The sequence below is a fragment of the Cajanus cajan genome, chromosome 5, assembly GCF_000230855.2.
Source record: "Cajanus cajan strain Asha chromosome 5, NIPB_CcT2T_4, whole genome shotgun sequence".
In the NCBI taxonomy this organism is placed as follows: Eukaryota; Viridiplantae; Streptophyta; class Magnoliopsida; order Fabales; family Fabaceae; genus Cajanus; species Cajanus cajan.
The window spans coordinates 46102520-46121254 of record NC_138521.1 but is presented as its reverse complement, the minus strand read 5'-3'; the positions used below and the strand labels follow the sequence as shown (position 1 = coordinate 46121254).

The 18735-nt window shown below is 34.8% G+C and overlaps 2 protein-coding genes and 3 pseudogenes across 2 annotated transcripts; 4 read left to right on the top strand and 1 right to left on the bottom strand.

The window, feature by feature from the left end:
• Positions 1–595: 595 nt before the first annotated feature.
• Positions 596–3293, bottom strand: LOC109818679 (putative pentatricopeptide repeat-containing protein At2g01510; annotated as a pseudogene).
• A 1610-nt stretch (positions 3294–4903) lies between these two features.
• Positions 4904–6175, top strand: LOC109818683 (uncharacterized). Its single transcript, XM_020384215.2, has one exon. It carries the CDS (start codon positions 4904–4906, stop codon positions 6173–6175), a length of 1272 nt encoding a protein of 423 aa, XP_020239804.2.
• Positions 6176–6748: 573 nt separating this feature from the next.
• LOC145958015 (uncharacterized) lies at positions 6749–8223 on the top strand. Its single transcript, XM_083074464.1, has 5 exons — positions 6749–6986; positions 7131–7246; positions 7352–7661; positions 7777–7809; positions 8057–8223. Exons 1-5 carry the CDS (start codon positions 6749–6751, stop codon positions 8221–8223), a joined length of 864 nt encoding a protein of 287 aa, XP_082930590.1.
• Positions 8224–13123: 4900 nt separating this feature from the next.
• On the top strand, positions 13124–13207 carry LOC114914995 (uncharacterized; annotated as a pseudogene).
• A 4450-nt stretch (positions 13208–17657) lies between these two features.
• On the top strand, positions 17658–18390 carry LOC145949218 (putative pentatricopeptide repeat-containing protein At2g01510 pseudogene; annotated as a pseudogene).
• The last annotated feature ends 345 nt before the right edge of the window (positions 18391–18735 follow it).

Below are 18735 nucleotides of genomic sequence, written 5' to 3'. Positions count from 1 at the left end.
AAGAAGAAAGAGGAGAAGGAGAAGAAGAAGCAGGAGAATATTATCAGATCTGGAACCAAGTTCCAGAAGATTACAAACCCTAATACTTTGAAGAAGATTGCAAAATCCAAGCAGAGGAAACAACTTAGGGTTGTTCCCGATGAATTGCTTAGGAAATAGACAGTAATTTCTTTTTTAATTTTTCAATTCGATTTCTATATATTGCCTTTTGGTGGATAATTTTGTAGTATTGAGAATTCAATTGATGCTTAATATACAAGCTCGTTTTGTCGTAATTGTTATTTGTTTGCTTTTGAGCTCCCCTGGTTCCATAGTTATGATCCAAAATTTACAATGTTAGGTTTTTAATCTATAAGAATCTCAAAATCCAGTCATTATAGTTCCTTTCAGTGATTAATATTATAGTCTCTGCTACAAGATCGGTTTACTACTACTAGAAGCCAAAGTTTTAAATTTCAGTTTTCATGGCGATATTTGATGCTGGGAGAAATTTTAGACAAATTTGATGTTGTAGCCAAAATTTTAAAATCCTTGCTAGAAACTTTCTTTGAGATTTTGTTTCTTCCATTAGCGCCGGATGAAACATGTGAGAAGAGGATCCAAATTTGTGCGACATTTATTGTATGGAAAGAATAAAAATAAGAATTTCTTGGCCTTGAGAAGATTTTGGTATAAAAAATGGTACAAATGAATATAGAAGAAAAGTGTGTGATCTAGCAATGAAAACGAATCCATAATAAAGGTTTTTTGTACCTTTTTTAACAAAAACAAAAATGATGATTTTGTTGAGGAAACAAAGACAACCTACCAATAGTCCTTACAGGAACAAGATCCATCTCTGAAGTGACGGAATCTTCTTGAATCTCTGACGGTGATTTCCCAGTTTACAATCTTGGAGATTACCTTGATGGCAGCATAGCAATTGTTACAGGCTCTTAGGTTCTTCAATACCAATATGGGTGACCCTTCTAGGGTGCTAATGAGAGCAAAGGCAATGGCAATGCGTTCACTGTGATATTTTAGGGACTCTAACTTGACTTCCTCGTCCACATCGTGAAGGGCACAACATGAGTCAGGTTTATACCCTTGTTTCTCCATTTTCTCTTCCAGTTCATCAAGCTTCCTGGTTATCTCTTTCATCTGTGGGTGAGACTTGTCATTGGCTGAGAAAACATGTGTCTTCTGTTTGATTTCAACCCAACTGTATCCTGGCACTTTTCTAACCCCTCGCTCTCTCATTGCCTTCTTCACCTTTCGTACATTCTCCCATTCACCAATTGCTGCATAGATATTGGACATGCTAGGATATGGAGCAACATTTCTAAGGACCTCCATATTGAATAGTTTGTCTGCTACTTTCTTTGCCAACTCTTGATTCTTATGGATCCTGCATGAGTTGAGAACTGATGTCCACATTACCTCATCCGCTTCAAAAGGCATCAGAGCCATCAATTTCTCAGCCTCATCAAATCTTCCACTGCGACATAGCATATCAACCATGGATGCGTAATGCTCTCTTATGGGTACAAGTTTATACACTTGAGTCATGGAGTTAAAGAACCGGAGCCATCAATTTCTCAGCCTCATCAAATCTTCCACTGCGACATAGCATATCAACCATGGATGCGTAATGCTCTCTTATGGCTGCAAGCACATAAAATGCTAAGGAAGCTAATGGAATTTGGTTGCAGACCTGAATTAACCATTTGCTCAAATGACCTAAGAGCATGGTCGCCGTCTCCGTTTTGTGCATAAGCTGAAATCAGTGCACTCCAAGAGACCAAATTCCTCACAGGCATCTCTTGAAACATTTGAAGTGCATCTTTTATTGATCTACATTTTGCATACATGTCAACCAGTGTACTCCCCGAAAAAACATTTGAAATGCATCCTGATCTGATAATATGCGACTGTATCTATTTTCTCAGTGTCAGTGAAGCTAGATTCGCACAGGCTCTTAAGATGTTGGCATAAGTAGCCGAGTTAGCACATATTTTGGCTATTTGCATCTCAATGAATAGCTTTAGGCCATCTTCATGGAGTCCCTTCTGAACATAACCCGAGATCAGGGCTGTCCATGAAACTAAACTTTGATGAGGCAGATCTGCAAAAATCCTCTTTGCTTCCCCAAATTTGCCACATTTAGCATACATGTCAACCACAACATTTCCAACTAGACTGTCTGAAATGGCATTTGTTACTAAAGTCTGGGAATGGATTTGCCTACCTATTTCCAGGCTCAAAGCATTTGCAGCGATACTCAACAAGGTAGGAAATGGGAATTGCCTCCGGTCAAATCTAGTATACTGTAACTCCCTGAAAAGTTCAAGAGATTCTTCCACTCTTCCATTCCATGCATAGCACGTGACAAGCACATTGTAAGAGATACCATCCACCTCCGGCATCTCATCAAAAAGTTTACTAGCTTCAACAACACGGTCATGCTTCGAGTAGAAATCAAGCAAAGCAGTAGCCACAAACACATTCCACACGAAATTACACTTCACCAAAAAACTATGAACTTGTTGCCCAAATTCTATATCATCCAACTGTATCGTTGCAGTTAAAACCGCACGAAAAGTAAATTCTGTTGGCCTAAGCCCCAAATCCTGCATCTTGAAAAATAAGTTTATGGCATCATGATTGAACCCCTCTTTGGAGTACCCCGTCAACAATGCACTGAAAGTGACAGTGTCTTTTTCTAGCATTTGCTTGAAGAGGTGATAAGCCAAGCCAAGGTTACGCATCTTACAGTAAGAATCAAGCAAAGAGTTGCAAATCATGAGGGTGGAATCATACCCTGACTTGACAACCTGGGCATGCACTTGTCCCACTTCATTGACACTTTCAAATTCAGTGAACCCAGACAAGAGAGTGGCCAAGGTGACATGATTCGGAACCGTGCCATGCCTGCACATTTCGACGAAGAGACCAAAGGCTTCACAGAACTGGTTGTTCTGAGCATAGCCACCGATCAGCATTTTCCATGTAACAACCGTGCGGTGAAGCATGCTGTCAAACATGCTCCTAGCAGTGGAAAGATTGCCAGAGTTGATGTAGCCCATGATCATGGTGTTGGTGGAGATGGTGTTCTTGTGAGGCATTTCGTCGAACAGTTTGAGTGCTGCATCCAAATCCCCACGTTGTAGAAGAGTCTTCACCTGGAAATTGGAACGGTACGTTGTGGGGTCGAAGCCTCTCTTGATGATGGAAGCCTCGACCTGAAAGTGTCGTTTTGGAGATGCCAAAATTCCGATGCCGTTTATCCTCGTACATGCTTTTACGTAATTCATGGAATGAAAACGAAAAATGGGAACTTTTTTTTGGCCCCAAATTGTGCTACTTAGTCACAAACACATACTCGTATCACATTAAAAAAATAATGAGTGGCGAAAATGCTCTGAGCGTTTTGGAGGCGAGTGCTGAGAAAAAGGCCGCCTAGCTTGATCGAAGCACTAAGAAGGTGAAAATGAAGGTGGGAGATGATGCGATTGAAGTGACAATGGCAGAGGTTGATGTTAATCTTGGGTCTCCTACCAAAGCCCCAAGGTCTTATATGGACAGTCTGTTAGCGTTGGATGGAGGTCAGGTTTTTACTGATTATAGACATCTATTGAAGGAAATGGAAACATTTTCTGATGCAGTTTGTAGTGATGCATCTCAGCAGCCAGAAAGCTCCACTCAGGATTTAGACCCATGCCCATCAATTCCGGTCACTTTGCAGGAATTCGAGGAATGGTGTGCTCCATGGAAAAACTCCTTGATTGTGAATGTCTTGGGGAAAAAGGTAAACTTTAGGATGCTAGAATATAAACTGCAACGTGAATGGGCAAAATCTAGTTCTATTCGTATTGTCAACATGCCAGAAGATTTCTACTTGGTGCAATTTATAGCGGCGGAAGACTATCAACACGCTCTATTTGAAGGGCCCTGGATGATTATGGACCATTATATAGTGGTCCAGAGATGGCATCCTTTCTTTTTCGTGACTTCAGCAAAAGTCTAGAAAATAGTTGTTTGGATTCGCATTCCCAACCTGCCCATTGAGTTGTTTAAGGATAAATTCCTCTGGCGCGTAGGTTCTAAACTGGGCAATATGTTAAAAATTGATAAGCTCACGTCTGTCCAATCTCGTGGACGATTTGCCCTTATTTGTGTTGAGATCGACTTGGGAAGGAAACTTGTTTCTCATATCAATGTTTTGGGGCATATACTCAAGCTTGAGTATGAAGGATTACATTCTATTTGTTTTGAATGCGGGAGGTATGGGCACAAGAAATCTCAATGCACTAATGTTGTTCTGCCATCATGCAACGTGATGGTGATGGCTCAGAATGATACAAATTCCAGTTCAATGAAGGTGGAAATAGGGAATACAGGGGTTGTTGATGTCAATACTAAATCCTTTGATAAGGATGAGGCTCCTGCTAATCAAATTCGCCCCAACTCCCTGGACTTGTACAGTCCTTGGATGTTAGTGCGGAAAGGGAACAAAAGGATAGGGAAGGTTGTTGACAAGAAGGTGGAGCAGGCGTTGGTGGCATACGACAATTCTGCCAAACCCGTTATGACAGGGTCAAGGTACGATTGCTTGCAGGAGACCAACGTGGCAGTGAGCGAGGATCAAAATTTGGGAAAGCAGGAGAATCAGAATATTGCTCCCACTAGTGGTACGGGTAGTATTGTGAAAGTTCGCAATGGATTAGGCGGAAAAAATCCCCAGCCACGTGGCAAAAAGGGACGTGGATTAACCAAAAATTTGAAAAGGCCTGCCCCTTATGTGACTAAAGGAATGTTGGGCCAAACCTCTATTGGCCCAGAAGGCCGAGATGGTGGTGGCCCTGTTAGTATTGAAGATGCAAGTCCTGTCGGTATGGGCTTTACTTAGTCTCACAATACAGATATGGTACTTAAGGGTATTAAAAGCATGGAATGGGCCTTGGCAAATCAATCTACGTTATTTGGTAGGATGGATAATGTGATTTCTAAAGTTGTGGGCCCAGATGATGATACTATAGCTTTTGCAGAAGCCATGAGGAAACACATTGACCCTGGCGGATGTTCTTCAAACCAGGTTCCTTCCTATGTTTCTAAACAGTCCAAATATGGCTGGGAGTCAGTCACGATCTTCTGGGGTGTGACACCCTCCCCCCTCAAACAATTCCCAATGAATGTTTTAACTTGGAATTGTCGAGGTGCGGGAACTAAAGGTTTCGTTGGTCTTGTTAATGACCTAATCAAGGAGCACAACTTAGGTATTCTTTGTTGGTTAGAAATGCATATTCATGGCGATAGAGCAAAGAGAATCATCAGCAGGCTTTCGCTAGACAGATCCTTTATGGTGGAGACACAGGGCCAAGCGGGTGGTTTATGGTGCCTATGGGATAGTTCAAAGTGGCAGCTTAATGTTTTGGATCATTCAAACCAATTCATTCATTGTCGTGTTAGCCATGGTGGCAAATCTTGGTTTCTTACTTTCATTTATGCTAGTCCTCATAGCCAATTTCGTGTAGAGTTGTGGAGGAAGCTTCGTAATCTCTCCTCGGGCATGACTGATTATTGGTGTCTTCTTGGAGATTTTAACGCTGTTCTTCGAGATCATGAGCGTCAAGGAGGCTCTAATACTGCGTCTGTTAGAGGTGATAGAGCTTTTCGGGAATTGGTTGAAGATTGCAATTTGGTGGATTTAGGGTTTCAAGGTGCTCCTTTCACTTGGAATCGGGGTCAGCTTCAAGAGCGTCTTGATCGGGGTTTGGCTAATATGGATTGGTGTCTCCTTTTTTCGGAAGCAACCATTGTTCATTTGCATCCGTTAAAATCAGACCATTGTCCTCTCTTATTGAGAATGACTTATGATCGCTTTTCATTTTCCTCAAGGCGCCCCTTCCGATTTGAGTCAGCTTGGTTGACATACGAGAACTTTGCTGACTTGGTTAAAGCAAAGTGGAATGTTGTTGTTGGTTGGAATGATAAAATTGATCACATGCAGGGTTGTTTGAAAAATTGGAACAAATCAATATTTGGCAACATCTTCTTTCAAAAAAGGAGAATTATTAGAAGATTAAATGGTATTCTGCTCAAGCTGCAAGAGGGACCGAATAAATACTTCGAGAAGCTTCAACTTGATCTTTGGTCCGAATATGAGAATATCTTGGTTCGTGAGGAACTTCTCTAGTTCCAAAAATCTCGTTGCAAATGGTTGTGTCTGGGGGATAGAAACACCAAGTATTTCCATGGTACCACTGTTATTCGTCGTCGAAGAAATAAGGTGGAGATGCTCCAAGATGAGTCAGGACGGTGGGTTAGTGATAAGGCTGAGTTAGAAGGTTTGGTTACAAATTTTTATAAGGACCTTTTTCAGGATATTGATCCTTATACCCCTTTCAATCTTACTGGTTATTTTCCAGAAGTTCATGATTCGCTTATGCAAAATCTTGGTAGGGATATCACTGAGGATGAAATTTTTGGTGCAATTAGAAGAATGGGGAGTTTTAAAGCTCCAGGGCCAGATGGTTTTCAACCTATCTTCTATCAAACGTAGTGGAGTACAGTTGGGCCATCCATTTGTTCATTGATTCATGAGTTTGAAGCACATCCGAGTAAGATAGCTACTGTGAATGACACTTTCATTACTTTAATACCTAAGTCAGATAATGTGTCTTCCTTGAAACATATGAGACCGATAGGTTTGTGTAATGTTTCCTATAAAATCCTTTGTAAGGTTCTTTCTCATCGGTTGAGATCCATTATGAAGGATTTGGTGGGCCCTAACCAATGTAGCTTTGTCCCAGATAGGCATAGCAGTGACAATATTATTATCAATCAAGAAGTGGTCCACTCTATGCGGAATAAAAAAGGGAAAGTTGGATGGATGGCAATTAAGATTGATTTGGAGAAGGCCTATGATCGCCTGAAGTGGTGCTTTGTTAAGGATACCCTTCAGGACATAGGGATCCCAACTTCCTTTATTAATCTTATCTGGGCTTGTATCTCTACTCCTAAATTTAGAATGTTGTGGAATGGTGAAGTGCTTGAATAATTTTCCCCCTCAAGAGGCATTCGCCAAGGTGACCCCATATCGCCCTATCTTTTTGTGCTTTGTATGGAAAGGCTTTTTCATTTAATTGAAGTGGCGGTTGAGCATGCCCTTTGGAACCCAATACAGTTGAGTAGGGATGGACCCAAATTGTCACATCTTGCTTTTGCTGATGATCTCGTTCTCTTTGCGCATGCTTCATTGGATCAAGTGGAAATTATCTAGACTTGTCTTGATTTATTTTGTAAGAGTTATGGCCAAAAGGTGAGTATTGATAAGACTCGGATCTTTTTTTCTAAAAATGTCTCTTAGCAGGTTCGTCAACAAATCAGTCATGCTTTTGGTTTTTTGCGGACTGATGACTTGCGAAAGTACCTGGGGGTTCCTATCTTACATAAACGAGTGAATAAGTTTACTTACCAAGGAGTTATGGAGAGAGTTAATAGAAGGATGAGCAATTGGAAAGCTCGTACTTTGCCTTTTGCTGGCAGATTGACTCTAACCAAATCGGTTCTTGCTGCCCTTCCTTCTTATGCCATGCAAACTACTTTCCTTCCCCGCCAATTATGTGATGAGCTGGATAGAAAAGTAGGGGGTTCCTTTGGGGAGATGATGACCACCAGCGGCATGTTCATGCTGTGTCGTGGCCAATCATTTGCACCCCTAAGTTAGATGGTGGTCTTGGCTTGCGGAGCTCTAAAGTCTTGAATTCTCTTTTCTGCATGAAGATTTGTTGGCAGATTTGTACGCATCCAGAGAAGTTGTGGGTTCAGGTAGTTAGATCCAAGTACAACTGCGGAAATGATTTGCTTCCTTTTGTTGGAAGGAAAGCCAATTCTTCTAATTTTTGGAAGGGCCTCTGTAGTGTGTAGGAACCTTTTAGAAAAGGCTTAGTGTGGCGGATTGGTGATGGGTGCTTCACTAACTTTTGGTTTGACCATTGGATTCCTGCCATTCGCAAGCTCATCTCTGAGGCAGTTCACTTTGTACCAATACAGGAGATTAATAAACATGTTGCAGATTATGTTGATCAATTTGGTGAGTGGAACTTATCGAGTATTGAGCATTTACTACCTCCTGATATTTTTAATGTCATCCTTGGACAACCAGCTCCTGGTCTTAGCCCGGATAAGGATGTTTTAGCTTGGAAAAATGCAGCTGACGGTGAATTCTCCTTAAGGATATGAGTTTCTTTGTCCTGCGGATGTGAGTTCACGTCAGAAGGTGTTCAAACTACTTTGGAATTGGAGAGGGCCTGAACGGATACGAACCTTTCTTTGGCGCTTAGCTCACAACAGTCTCTTAACCAATGACTTGCGTATGCGTAGAGGAATGACAATGGATCCTCTTTGTCCAGTTTGTCATGATGAGTTAGAAACATTAATCCATGCTATGCGTGACTGTAACGTGGCCAGGAGTGTTTGGATTAACATTTTCAATGGCAGGTTGCATACAAATTTTTTTACTATGGATTGGATGTTGTGGCTAGAGTGGAATTTGCTTCAACAAGGGGATATTTTGTTTGTTGTTGCTTTGGATGCTATTTGGACTATGAGAAATAATGTGGTTTTCCGTAATACAGATCCAAATGTTTCCAGTCTTGTCGTTCAGATTCAAGCTCGGACTTCTTGTATCAATCAGGCTTTCTCTTCTCCTCTTAAGCTAAATCAAGGTGCTGTTTATAATTTACTGCACAGTCATATCTCTTGGACCTTACCACCTACAGGTGCCTTTAAATTGAACTGTGATGGGGCTGTAGTGGTTGGTTCCAGAGCTGCTTGTGGGGGAATCATTCGTGATCACCATGGATCCTTTGTTGTGGCCTTCTCCTGCAAGATTGGTTTGTGTTCAGTTGTCCAAGCTGAGCTTTGGGCTGTTTACTATGGCCTCAAGCTTGCACATGATATCAGAATATCTGGAGACTTATTTGTTGAGTCAGATTCTGTTATAACTGTTAACTTCTTGAATGATGGGTGTAACAAGCATCATCCTTGTTATTCTTTGTGTAACAAAGTAGTTAGTATGGCTCATACTGTATCTCTTGTTAATTGTAGGCATGTGTTCAGAGAGCCCAATCAAGTGGCTGATGTTTTAGCCAAGAGAGGGTTGACAATGTTAGAGGGTATCCAAATTTTCCATACCCCTCCTCCATGGTTACATTTAGCTCTGTTAGTGGATGTTTCTGCAGTGCCCTTTTTCGTGGCTTTTAGTTTGGGCGGTTAGCCCCTTTCAATACCAAAAAAAAAAAGCTACATCGCATGACGTGGCCCAACTTTTAATTTTAGTTACAAAATCTCTTTAAAGAAACAAAAAACAAATTGTAAACATGTGATTAAATTTTATATTTTTTGATAAAAGTACAACTTTTATGGTGTTAAAAAAAAGTAGAACTTTCAAAATAAACATGTAATTCAGATTAATTTAGATGTATATTTTAATTAAATTCAACTCTTTAAAATTAATTGGTTAAATAGTACATATAATTTCATAAATTTATTTTAATTTTCATAGTTAAAAGTATTACATTTTAACTCGTAGACATACAGTTTTTTTTATTTCTTTTTAATCTCTCTCTTTTCAGAGATTTTTTTTTTAGTTTCTATATCTTTCTAAATTTTATCTTTTAATTTCTATAATAAATTGACGATATAAATTAAAATGAAATAAAAATAATATATATAAAAATTAAAATAAAAAATTAATAAATTAAATTAATTTTTACTCAAGTCTAAATCAAATGGATATCTTTATCTTTCTATTAGAGCCAAGATGATTAATATTTTTCACTGTAGGAAAAAAACTAATATCTTAAATTTTTAAACAAGTATTTTTAAGCTATGAAATGTTTATTATATATAATTAAAATTTATAATAAATTATATATAAATAAATATTATATTTAAATATATACATGATACTTAAAATTAAATAAATATATTTTTTAAACATATAAATTATATTTTAAATTTATGATAAATAATTTATATATATTATAATAAAAGATTATTTTTATTTATTGATAATTTATTTTAAAATATTAAAATTTAATTTATAAATAATTGTTTTTATTTGTTGATTCAAAATATGTTTCCACTTGTATAACAGTACACGACTATGTTTCAACTGAAGGTGACTGGAAGGTTGAGGAATTCCACAAGTTAATTCCCTGGTAAGTGCAGTTCGAGATCTTGGGGTTGCAACCTTGCACGTGGAAAATGACGAAGACCAGCTGGTATGGGGTGGCTCTCGGGATGGAGGCTTTTCAATAAAAAATGCATACAAGTCTTTAAAACCAGATCGTATCAGCAATGCACACCCCTTGTTCAAAAGTATCTGGCGTTGGCGTGGGCCTGAAAGGGTGAGGTGTTTCCTATGAGAGTAGCAAGAGAGAGTATATGCACTAACGATTGGAGATTTGTTTGTAATTTAGTGCAGGATAATAGTTGTCCAATCTGTCATGAGGCACCTGAAAATGTACTACATTGCTTACGGGATTGCATGCATGCTAAATGCGTTTGGCAGCACATGGCAAGGGGTGGACTTGATAATGGTTTCTTCTCAGACTGTCTGGTAGATTGGTTGAGTAAGAATATGATTGGAACGAATTCGTGGTGGACTCAACTCTTTGTCATCACTCTTGATTCGCTATGGAAGGCTCGGAATGCACATGTGTTTAGGCTTGCTCCAATCTATACAAATCAAGTGGTTGGAGAGATATTTGGCTGAATACAACTTTTAGCCAACACCTCTTACGTTAAAAGTTTATCATCAACCACTAGGCCTACCAAATTCCTCAATTAGGTTGGGTGCCTCCTACTACGGGGGCCTTTAAGTTAAATTGTGATGGGCTGTTTCTAACATTAATTTGGCCTCTTGTGGAGGTGTCCTACGTGATAGTAATGGATCCTTTATTATGGGGTTTACTGGAATGGTTGGGTCTTGCTCGATAGTGCAAGCTGAATTATGAGCAATATATCATGGCCTCCGCATTATTAAAGAACGTTTTCTACAAGCCTATATTTTTATTGAATCGGATTCTACAGAAGCGGTGAAATTCTTGAATGAAGGATGCTCTCATAATCATTCATGTTACTCCCTAGCAGCTGACTTTCATAAGTTAGAGTGCAACCATGTTCTTCGAGAGGCAAACCAAGTAGCAAATAGGTTTGCTAAGGAAGGGTCTTCTATTCCCTCTGAAATTAAAATCTTTCATGCCCCTCTATTTAGGCTCATTTTCTTTTGTTTGCGGACAAGTCTGCTGTACTTTTCCCTCTTGGTTTTAAATAATATATCTGGGCTTTAACGCCCCCCATTTCAAAAACAAAAAAAAATTGTATAGCAGTACTCTATTATTTTTTAGATGTAGCATATTCTGTTTGGTGGTCTTGTTTGCTTTACCTCTAATGTGATCTTCTGATTATAAATTCAGAATATTGTGAGGCAACTGTGCACACAGAGTGACAGTAAACAAAAATTTAGGGGGATTTTTATTTTTGACTCAATTATATTTTTAAACACCTCTATTTAATTTTAGAATTCAATTATTATTTTTAAAAAGTTTAATTTGATCTTTTAATTTTTAAAAATATTTAATATTATTCTTTCATTTAAATTGATACTAGCAATATTTATAAAATTAGATGAAATGACAATATTAAACATCTTTTGAAAATTAGAGGATTAAATTCAACATTTTAAATGATTCAATTTGGTTATTTAATTTTCAAATAATGTTCAACGTTATCTTTCTATCGAATTTCATTAACATCATTAATGTTGATTTAAATGTAAGGATAACATTGAAAATTTTTAAAAAACCAAAAAATTAAATTGAATTATTTAAAAATAATGAAACCAAATTAAATCTTAAAAATAAATAAATAAATAATAATTTAATCTTTATTATTTTTTTAGCATTTCACACTAAGGAAATCTTTTATGATGTTGGCATAGGATTATTCTATATATATTTATTTAAGTATAAAATGAAGTACTTAAGAGTAGAACTATCAAAGTGGATTTTGACTCGTGGGTCAATTTGGTCTATTTTGAAAATGAATCGAGTCAAACCAAAAAAAATTAAAATTCATAAATAATCATAAAATTCAACCCTCCCACTTTTGATTTGACTGACTCGGATTCAACCCATAATGATTCATATTGTCTATCTAACATACTTATGCCTCCTATTAATCTAACCTACCAATGATCAATTTAACTATTTATTGTTACATATATATTATCTTATAAAGGTACTATTTTCTTTAGAAAAAGATAAAATTGATGTTCAACAATAAGAAATAGTTATAAATTTATTTGTCCAAACATCTAATGAAATTTAATATTGATGGACAATTACTCCAATGATAATAATTTTTATTTTTGTTTTAATTATTTAAAATTCTGCATTTTTTTAATTAAATTTAATGTTGTATACACAATTGTTTAGTTTAACAATTTTTATTTTATCTAAAAGTTATTTTAGATTAAAATTTATTTTAAATTAAATTTTTTTTAAATTGGATACTTTTATTTAAAAAAATTAGATGGACCAATCCGTGCAGCCCACAAATCTATAAGGGACGAGGTCGAGCCAAAAATATTTAAACACTTAAAGAAGGCAAATTTAGTTAGATAAATCTACTTAAAAAAATGTGTTGAAATGGGTTTAGTCAAACGACTGAACAAGCCCATTTAAACAACCCTACTTAACATAAGTATATTAGTTTTCTTGTTAAAAATGAGAGAAATGTAGGGAATAAAATATACTAATTTATACTAATGTCAAATCGATATAGGGTGCAGTGTGCAGAGTAGCGTCATGATAGAGCTATAGTAAGTAATAAGTCCCACTGATTTTTGTGCGGAGAAATATATATTATATTATATTAATTAAAATCTTCTAGATCCTTCTTTCATTAGCTTTGGAATCAATTGAGAGAGAAATGCTTCATGTTTCTTACATTGTTTGCTTCAGCTGGTTCATCTTTGTATTGTTTCGTTTTCCTTTCTCTCAGAAGTCCCACACCGGCGGCTGAACTTAACATGATATTAGTGTTTATAACTAGATACCGCAGCAGCAATGTTGTTCCTTCGGGGATATCCGATAAAATTGGAACGATACATAGAAGATTAGCATGGCTCTTGCATCGAGAAATGGTTCAAATTTTTTTTTAATTTCTCCGTTTTGAATGTTCTTCCTTTTCTTCTTAGAAGTTTCGTCTTCCTGTTTCTTTGTGTGGGTTATAGTTCAGTTGGGGGCATGTATGAGACCAGTATATAGCCTCATTTTAGGGATTTTAATGCTTGGTATTACATTTTTTTAAAATATGTTTTAAGATGAATTTTTATTTTATCTGTGATGAATTAATTTAATTTTTAATATGAAAGAGTTGATGGAGCTAAAGAAGATGAATTGTTTTACTTTGATCAGTTTGATGACATTAATGTTATGCTATTTTATTTTATTTAAGCTTAAAAAAGAGGGAGAAAATGTGATATTATTACAAAAGAAGTTTATTTAAAAGATTTGATATTATTACAAAAGAAGTCTATTTTCATATGATTATTAAAGATGTTTAATTAATAATCGTAAAAAAATACATTTCTTATGCTATCATTAATTTTTTTTTATAAGTGAAGTTAAATATCTATCATGTTTTTAAACCACATTTTTTAATAATCTATTTTTTTATATATTTTTTTTTATATTTTAGAATGTAAATTTTATTTATTTCACATAAATGCCGGTACATCATAACCTTCTTTTTTTTTCTTCAAATAGTATAGATTATTCTGATTGAGGACCAGAATAATTGCATAAAAATTTAAAATTAATTTTTATTATCATTAAATTTTTTTACTAATTAAGAAAAGAGTATATATTATTCGAGCGAATTTTTGTTTTCTTATAATGCTAATATTAGATAAATCAAAGAATCGTCATAAATTGTGATGTATAAGTAATTTTATTATTTTAAATGCATTTATAACTCCGACTGTTACAATTTTAATTTTTGTCTTTTTTTATTTTTAAAATAATATTGTATGACCATTCTTTTATCTTTCAATTATTTATAGGATTCTGGAACAATATAATTTTTTTCTGATCAATTTTTTATTTATACTTTTGTAACATTATATATATCCTCTTCTTTATCTTACAACAATTTATTATATTTATAAATTTACAATTCAAATATTTCGACATTTTATAACATTATTATTTGATTTATTATTATTATTATTATTATTTTTAATATTCAAGTATCATTATCCTCATTGGAAATTATTATTTTTTTAATATTCAAGTGTCGTGTGGCCCAACATCCAACCCGAGAGCCCTATGCTCTTCCACGCTTGATGCGCTCAACCTGCGCCCGGCCTAAATCCCAGTCAGAGAGTTCAAAACTCTCATCCAAACTAACAAATTCACCCACATGCAAACACAAAACACAATGCATAGGCTCCATACGACTCAAAATAAACTTAAATCTCACATGCATCCAACCTATGCATCAAAATCATCAAAATCCTCATTTTTCTCAAAACCCAAAAATGAGATTTTCTTCAATCCATCTATGGATTCTCAACATTCATGCACCTATTGAGTTTCTAAACTCACATGCAACCTAAACAACAAACATTCTAGCTTCCCTCACCTGAATATTGACTCAAAATAGCCAATAACTGAGAAGAAGTAGTATTCCCTTCCGAAGCTCAACCCGAAACTTCAATCCTCGCATAGCAAGCTTCCTAATATGAATTTCAAGGAAACACAGAAAACATTAGTGATCTAGAGGAAAAAAGGAATCATACAGAGAAATTTGGGAGATAAAGGAGCTCACAGACCCAGAGTCCTTCTCTCTAAAACTTCTCTCTAAAAACTCATTCTCCTCAACTACCCCCAATCCCTATTTATAGAAGTTCTGGAGTGGCTAGAACGGCCTGTTCCGAATCCGGAATGGCCCGTTCTGCACGCCTTTATCATGGGCAACAATCACATGCAGAACGGCCCGTTCTGAAATCAGAATGGCCCGTTCTGGAACTCATCCAGAATGACCCGTTCTCCAATCAGAACGGCCCATTCTCCCTCTAGAATGGCCCGTTTTGGGGTTTGGAACGACCCGTTTTCCCTCCAGAATGACCCGTTCTCAACCACAATTTACAGGTCAATTTAATACCTTGGAACAGTCCGTTCCAGATTGGGAACGACCCGTTCTGAGCTACTAAATCACCTATATTTTTTTTAAACTACGTTCCATTTATGTTTCATTTAGAAATGTTATTATAAAATACTAAAGAGGCCGAGACACTTCGTGTCTCTAATAGTTACATGGACGGTTACAATTTTTTTATATTTATATTTTCTCCATTTTATCTCTTATCTATAAGAAGTTATTGCATAATCGAAGGGTAAAAAAATCTATAAAAATAATGGAGACAAAAGTGATTATTTAAAAATATATTCCCTTTATTAATAATTATAGATATTTTAAAATAAATTATCATCTAAAAATATATATTAGATATTAAAAACATGTTTATATCATAAATAAATTAAACTTGATTTTTATAAAATTTAACATTTTTATTTTTATTTTTTTTAATAATATTAAATTATTATAAAGTAGGTCTTTAGAATTGTACCCAAACATTTAAAAAATGTCTTAGATAAATAAGTCATACTTCGGATATATATTTTTAAAGAAAGTTAGGTTCAAACTTACTAAATTATAATAAAATCTAATCTAACCTAATTTATTTTCATCTTTAATTATAATCCTATATATAAAAACTTGTAAAAAATAATTATGATATATATTTATGTCTATAAAAGGTTATACATGAAATTTTTAACACTACAAATATATAAATAAGCATTGCTCTCACTGTCTAAAATTTCTGAATCCGTCATTAGTTAGATGGAAAATTTGAATCATTATGGGTTTAATCCGAGCGAATCAGATCAAAAGTGGGTGGGTTGAATTTTGTGATCATTTATGAATTTTAATTTTTTTTGTCTGACTCGATTCATTTTCAAAATAGACCAAATTGACCCACGAAGCAAAATTCACTTTGATAATTCTACCATTAAGTACTTCATTTTATACTTAAATAAATATATATAGAATAATCTTGTGCCAACATCATAAAAGATTTCCTTAGTGTGAAACGCTAAAAAAAATAATAAAGATTAAATTATTATTTATTTTTAAGATTTAATTTGGTTTCATTATTTTTAAATAATTCAATTTATTTTTTTAGTTTTTTTTAAAAATTTTCAATGTTATCCTTACATTTAAATCAACATTAATGATGTTAATGAAATTCGATAGAAGGATAACATTGAACATTATTTAAAAATTAAATAATCAAATTGAATCATTTAAAATGTTTAATTTAATCCTCTAATTTTCATAAAATGTTTAATATTGTCATTTGATCTAATTTTATAAATATTGCTAGTATTGATTTAAATGAAAAAATAATATTAAATATTTTTAAAAATTAAAAGATCAAATTAAATTTTTTTAAAAATAATAATTGAATTCTAAAATTAAATAAAGGTGTTTAAAAATATAATTTAGTCAAAAATAAAAATCCCCCTAAATTTTTGTTTACTGTCACTCCGTGTGCACAGTTGCCTCATTCTGAATTTGTAATCAGAAGATCACATTAGAGGTAGAGCAAACTAGACCACGAAACGGAATACGCTACATCTCAAAAATAATAGAATACTGCTATACAAGTGTAAACATATTCCGAATCAATAAATAAAAATAATTATTTATAAATTAAATTTTAATATTTTAAAATAAATTATCAATAAATAAAAATAATCTTTTATTATAATATATATAAATTATTTATCATAAATTTAAAAATATAATTTATATGTTTAAAAAAATATTTATTTAATTTTAAGTATCATGTATATATTTAAATATAATATTTATTTATATATAATTTATTATAAATTTTAATTATATATAATAAACATTTCGTAGCTTAAAAATACTAGTTGTTTAAAAATTTAAGATATTAGTTTTTTTCTACAGTGAAAAATATTAATCATCTTGGCTCTAATAGAAAGATAAAGGTATCCATTTGATTTAGAGTTGAGTAAAAATTAATTTAATTTATTAATATTTTATTTTAATTCTTATATATATATTATTTTTATTTCATTTAAACTTATATCGTCAATTTATTATAGAAATTAAAAGATAAAATTTAGAAAGATATAGAAACTAAAAAAAATTCTCTGAAAAGAGAGAGATTAAAAAGAAATAGAAAAAGCTGTATGTCTAATATTTAAAATGTAATACTTTTAACTATGCAAATTAAAATATAAAACTTATGAAATTATATGTACTATTTAACCAATTAATTTTAAAGAGTTGAATTTAATTAAAATATACATCCAAATTAATCTAAATTACATGTTTATTTTGAAAGTTCAACTTTTTTTTAACACCATAAACTTTGTACTTTTATCGAGAATTATAAAATTTAATCACATGTTTACAATTTGTTTTTTTGTTTCTTTAAAGAGATTTTGTAACTAAAATTAAAAGTTGGGCCACGTCATGCGATGTAGCTGTGATACGACTATGTGTTTGTGATTAAGTAGCACAATTTGGCGCCAAAAAAAAGTTCCCATTTTTCGTTTTCATTCCGTGAATTACGTAAAAGCATGTACGAGGATAAACGGCATCGGAACTTTGGCATCTCCAAAACGACACTTTCAGGTCGATGCTTCCATCATCAAGAGAGGCTTCGACCTCACAACGTACCGTTCCAATTTCCAAGTGAAGACTCTTCTACAACGTGGGGATTTGGATGCAGCACTCAAACTGTTCGACGAAATGCCTCACAAGAACACCATCTCCACCAACACCATGATCATGGGTTACATCAACTCTGGCAATCTTTCCACTGCTAGGAGCATGTTTGACAGCATGCTTCACCGCACGGTTGTTACATGGACAATGCTGATCGGTGGCTATGCTCAGAACAACCAGTTTCGTGAAGCCTTTGGTCTCTTCGTCGAAATGTGCAGGCATGGCACGGTTCCGAATCATGTCACCTTGGCCACTCTCTTGTCTGGGTTCACTGAATTTGAAAGTGTCAATGAAGTGGGACAAGTGCATGCCCAGGTTGTCAAGTCAGGGTATGATTCCACCCTCATGGTTTGCAACTCTTTGCTTGATTCTTATTGTAAGACGCGTAACCTTCGCTTGGCTTGTCACCTCTTCAAGCAAATGCTAGAAAAAGACACTGTCACTTTCAGTGCATTGTTGACGGGGTACTCCAAAGTGGGGTTCAATCATGATGCCATAAACCTGTAACAGCCCAAAATTGCTGGGCTTGAGGCCCAATTGATTTCCTGGAACTGGCCGTTTCAAAAGTGAAACGGGCCGTTCCGGAATAAGAAAAATGCCCAAAACTGGAGAATCAGAACGGGCCGTTCTGGTGGGAGAACGGGCCGTTCTTCTAGGATTGAGAATGGGTCGTTCTGGTTTTGGAACGGGCCGTTCCAGTTTCGAAGGGTCCAAAACGGCCGTTCCACATTTGGAACGGGCCGTTCCGGTAGGTGAGCCTGAAGTCCTATAAATAGCGCCCCTCACCTCTCATTTTCACACATCTCTCATTCTCTCTTCCTATTCTCTTATGTTCTCTCTCTCTTCTTTCCC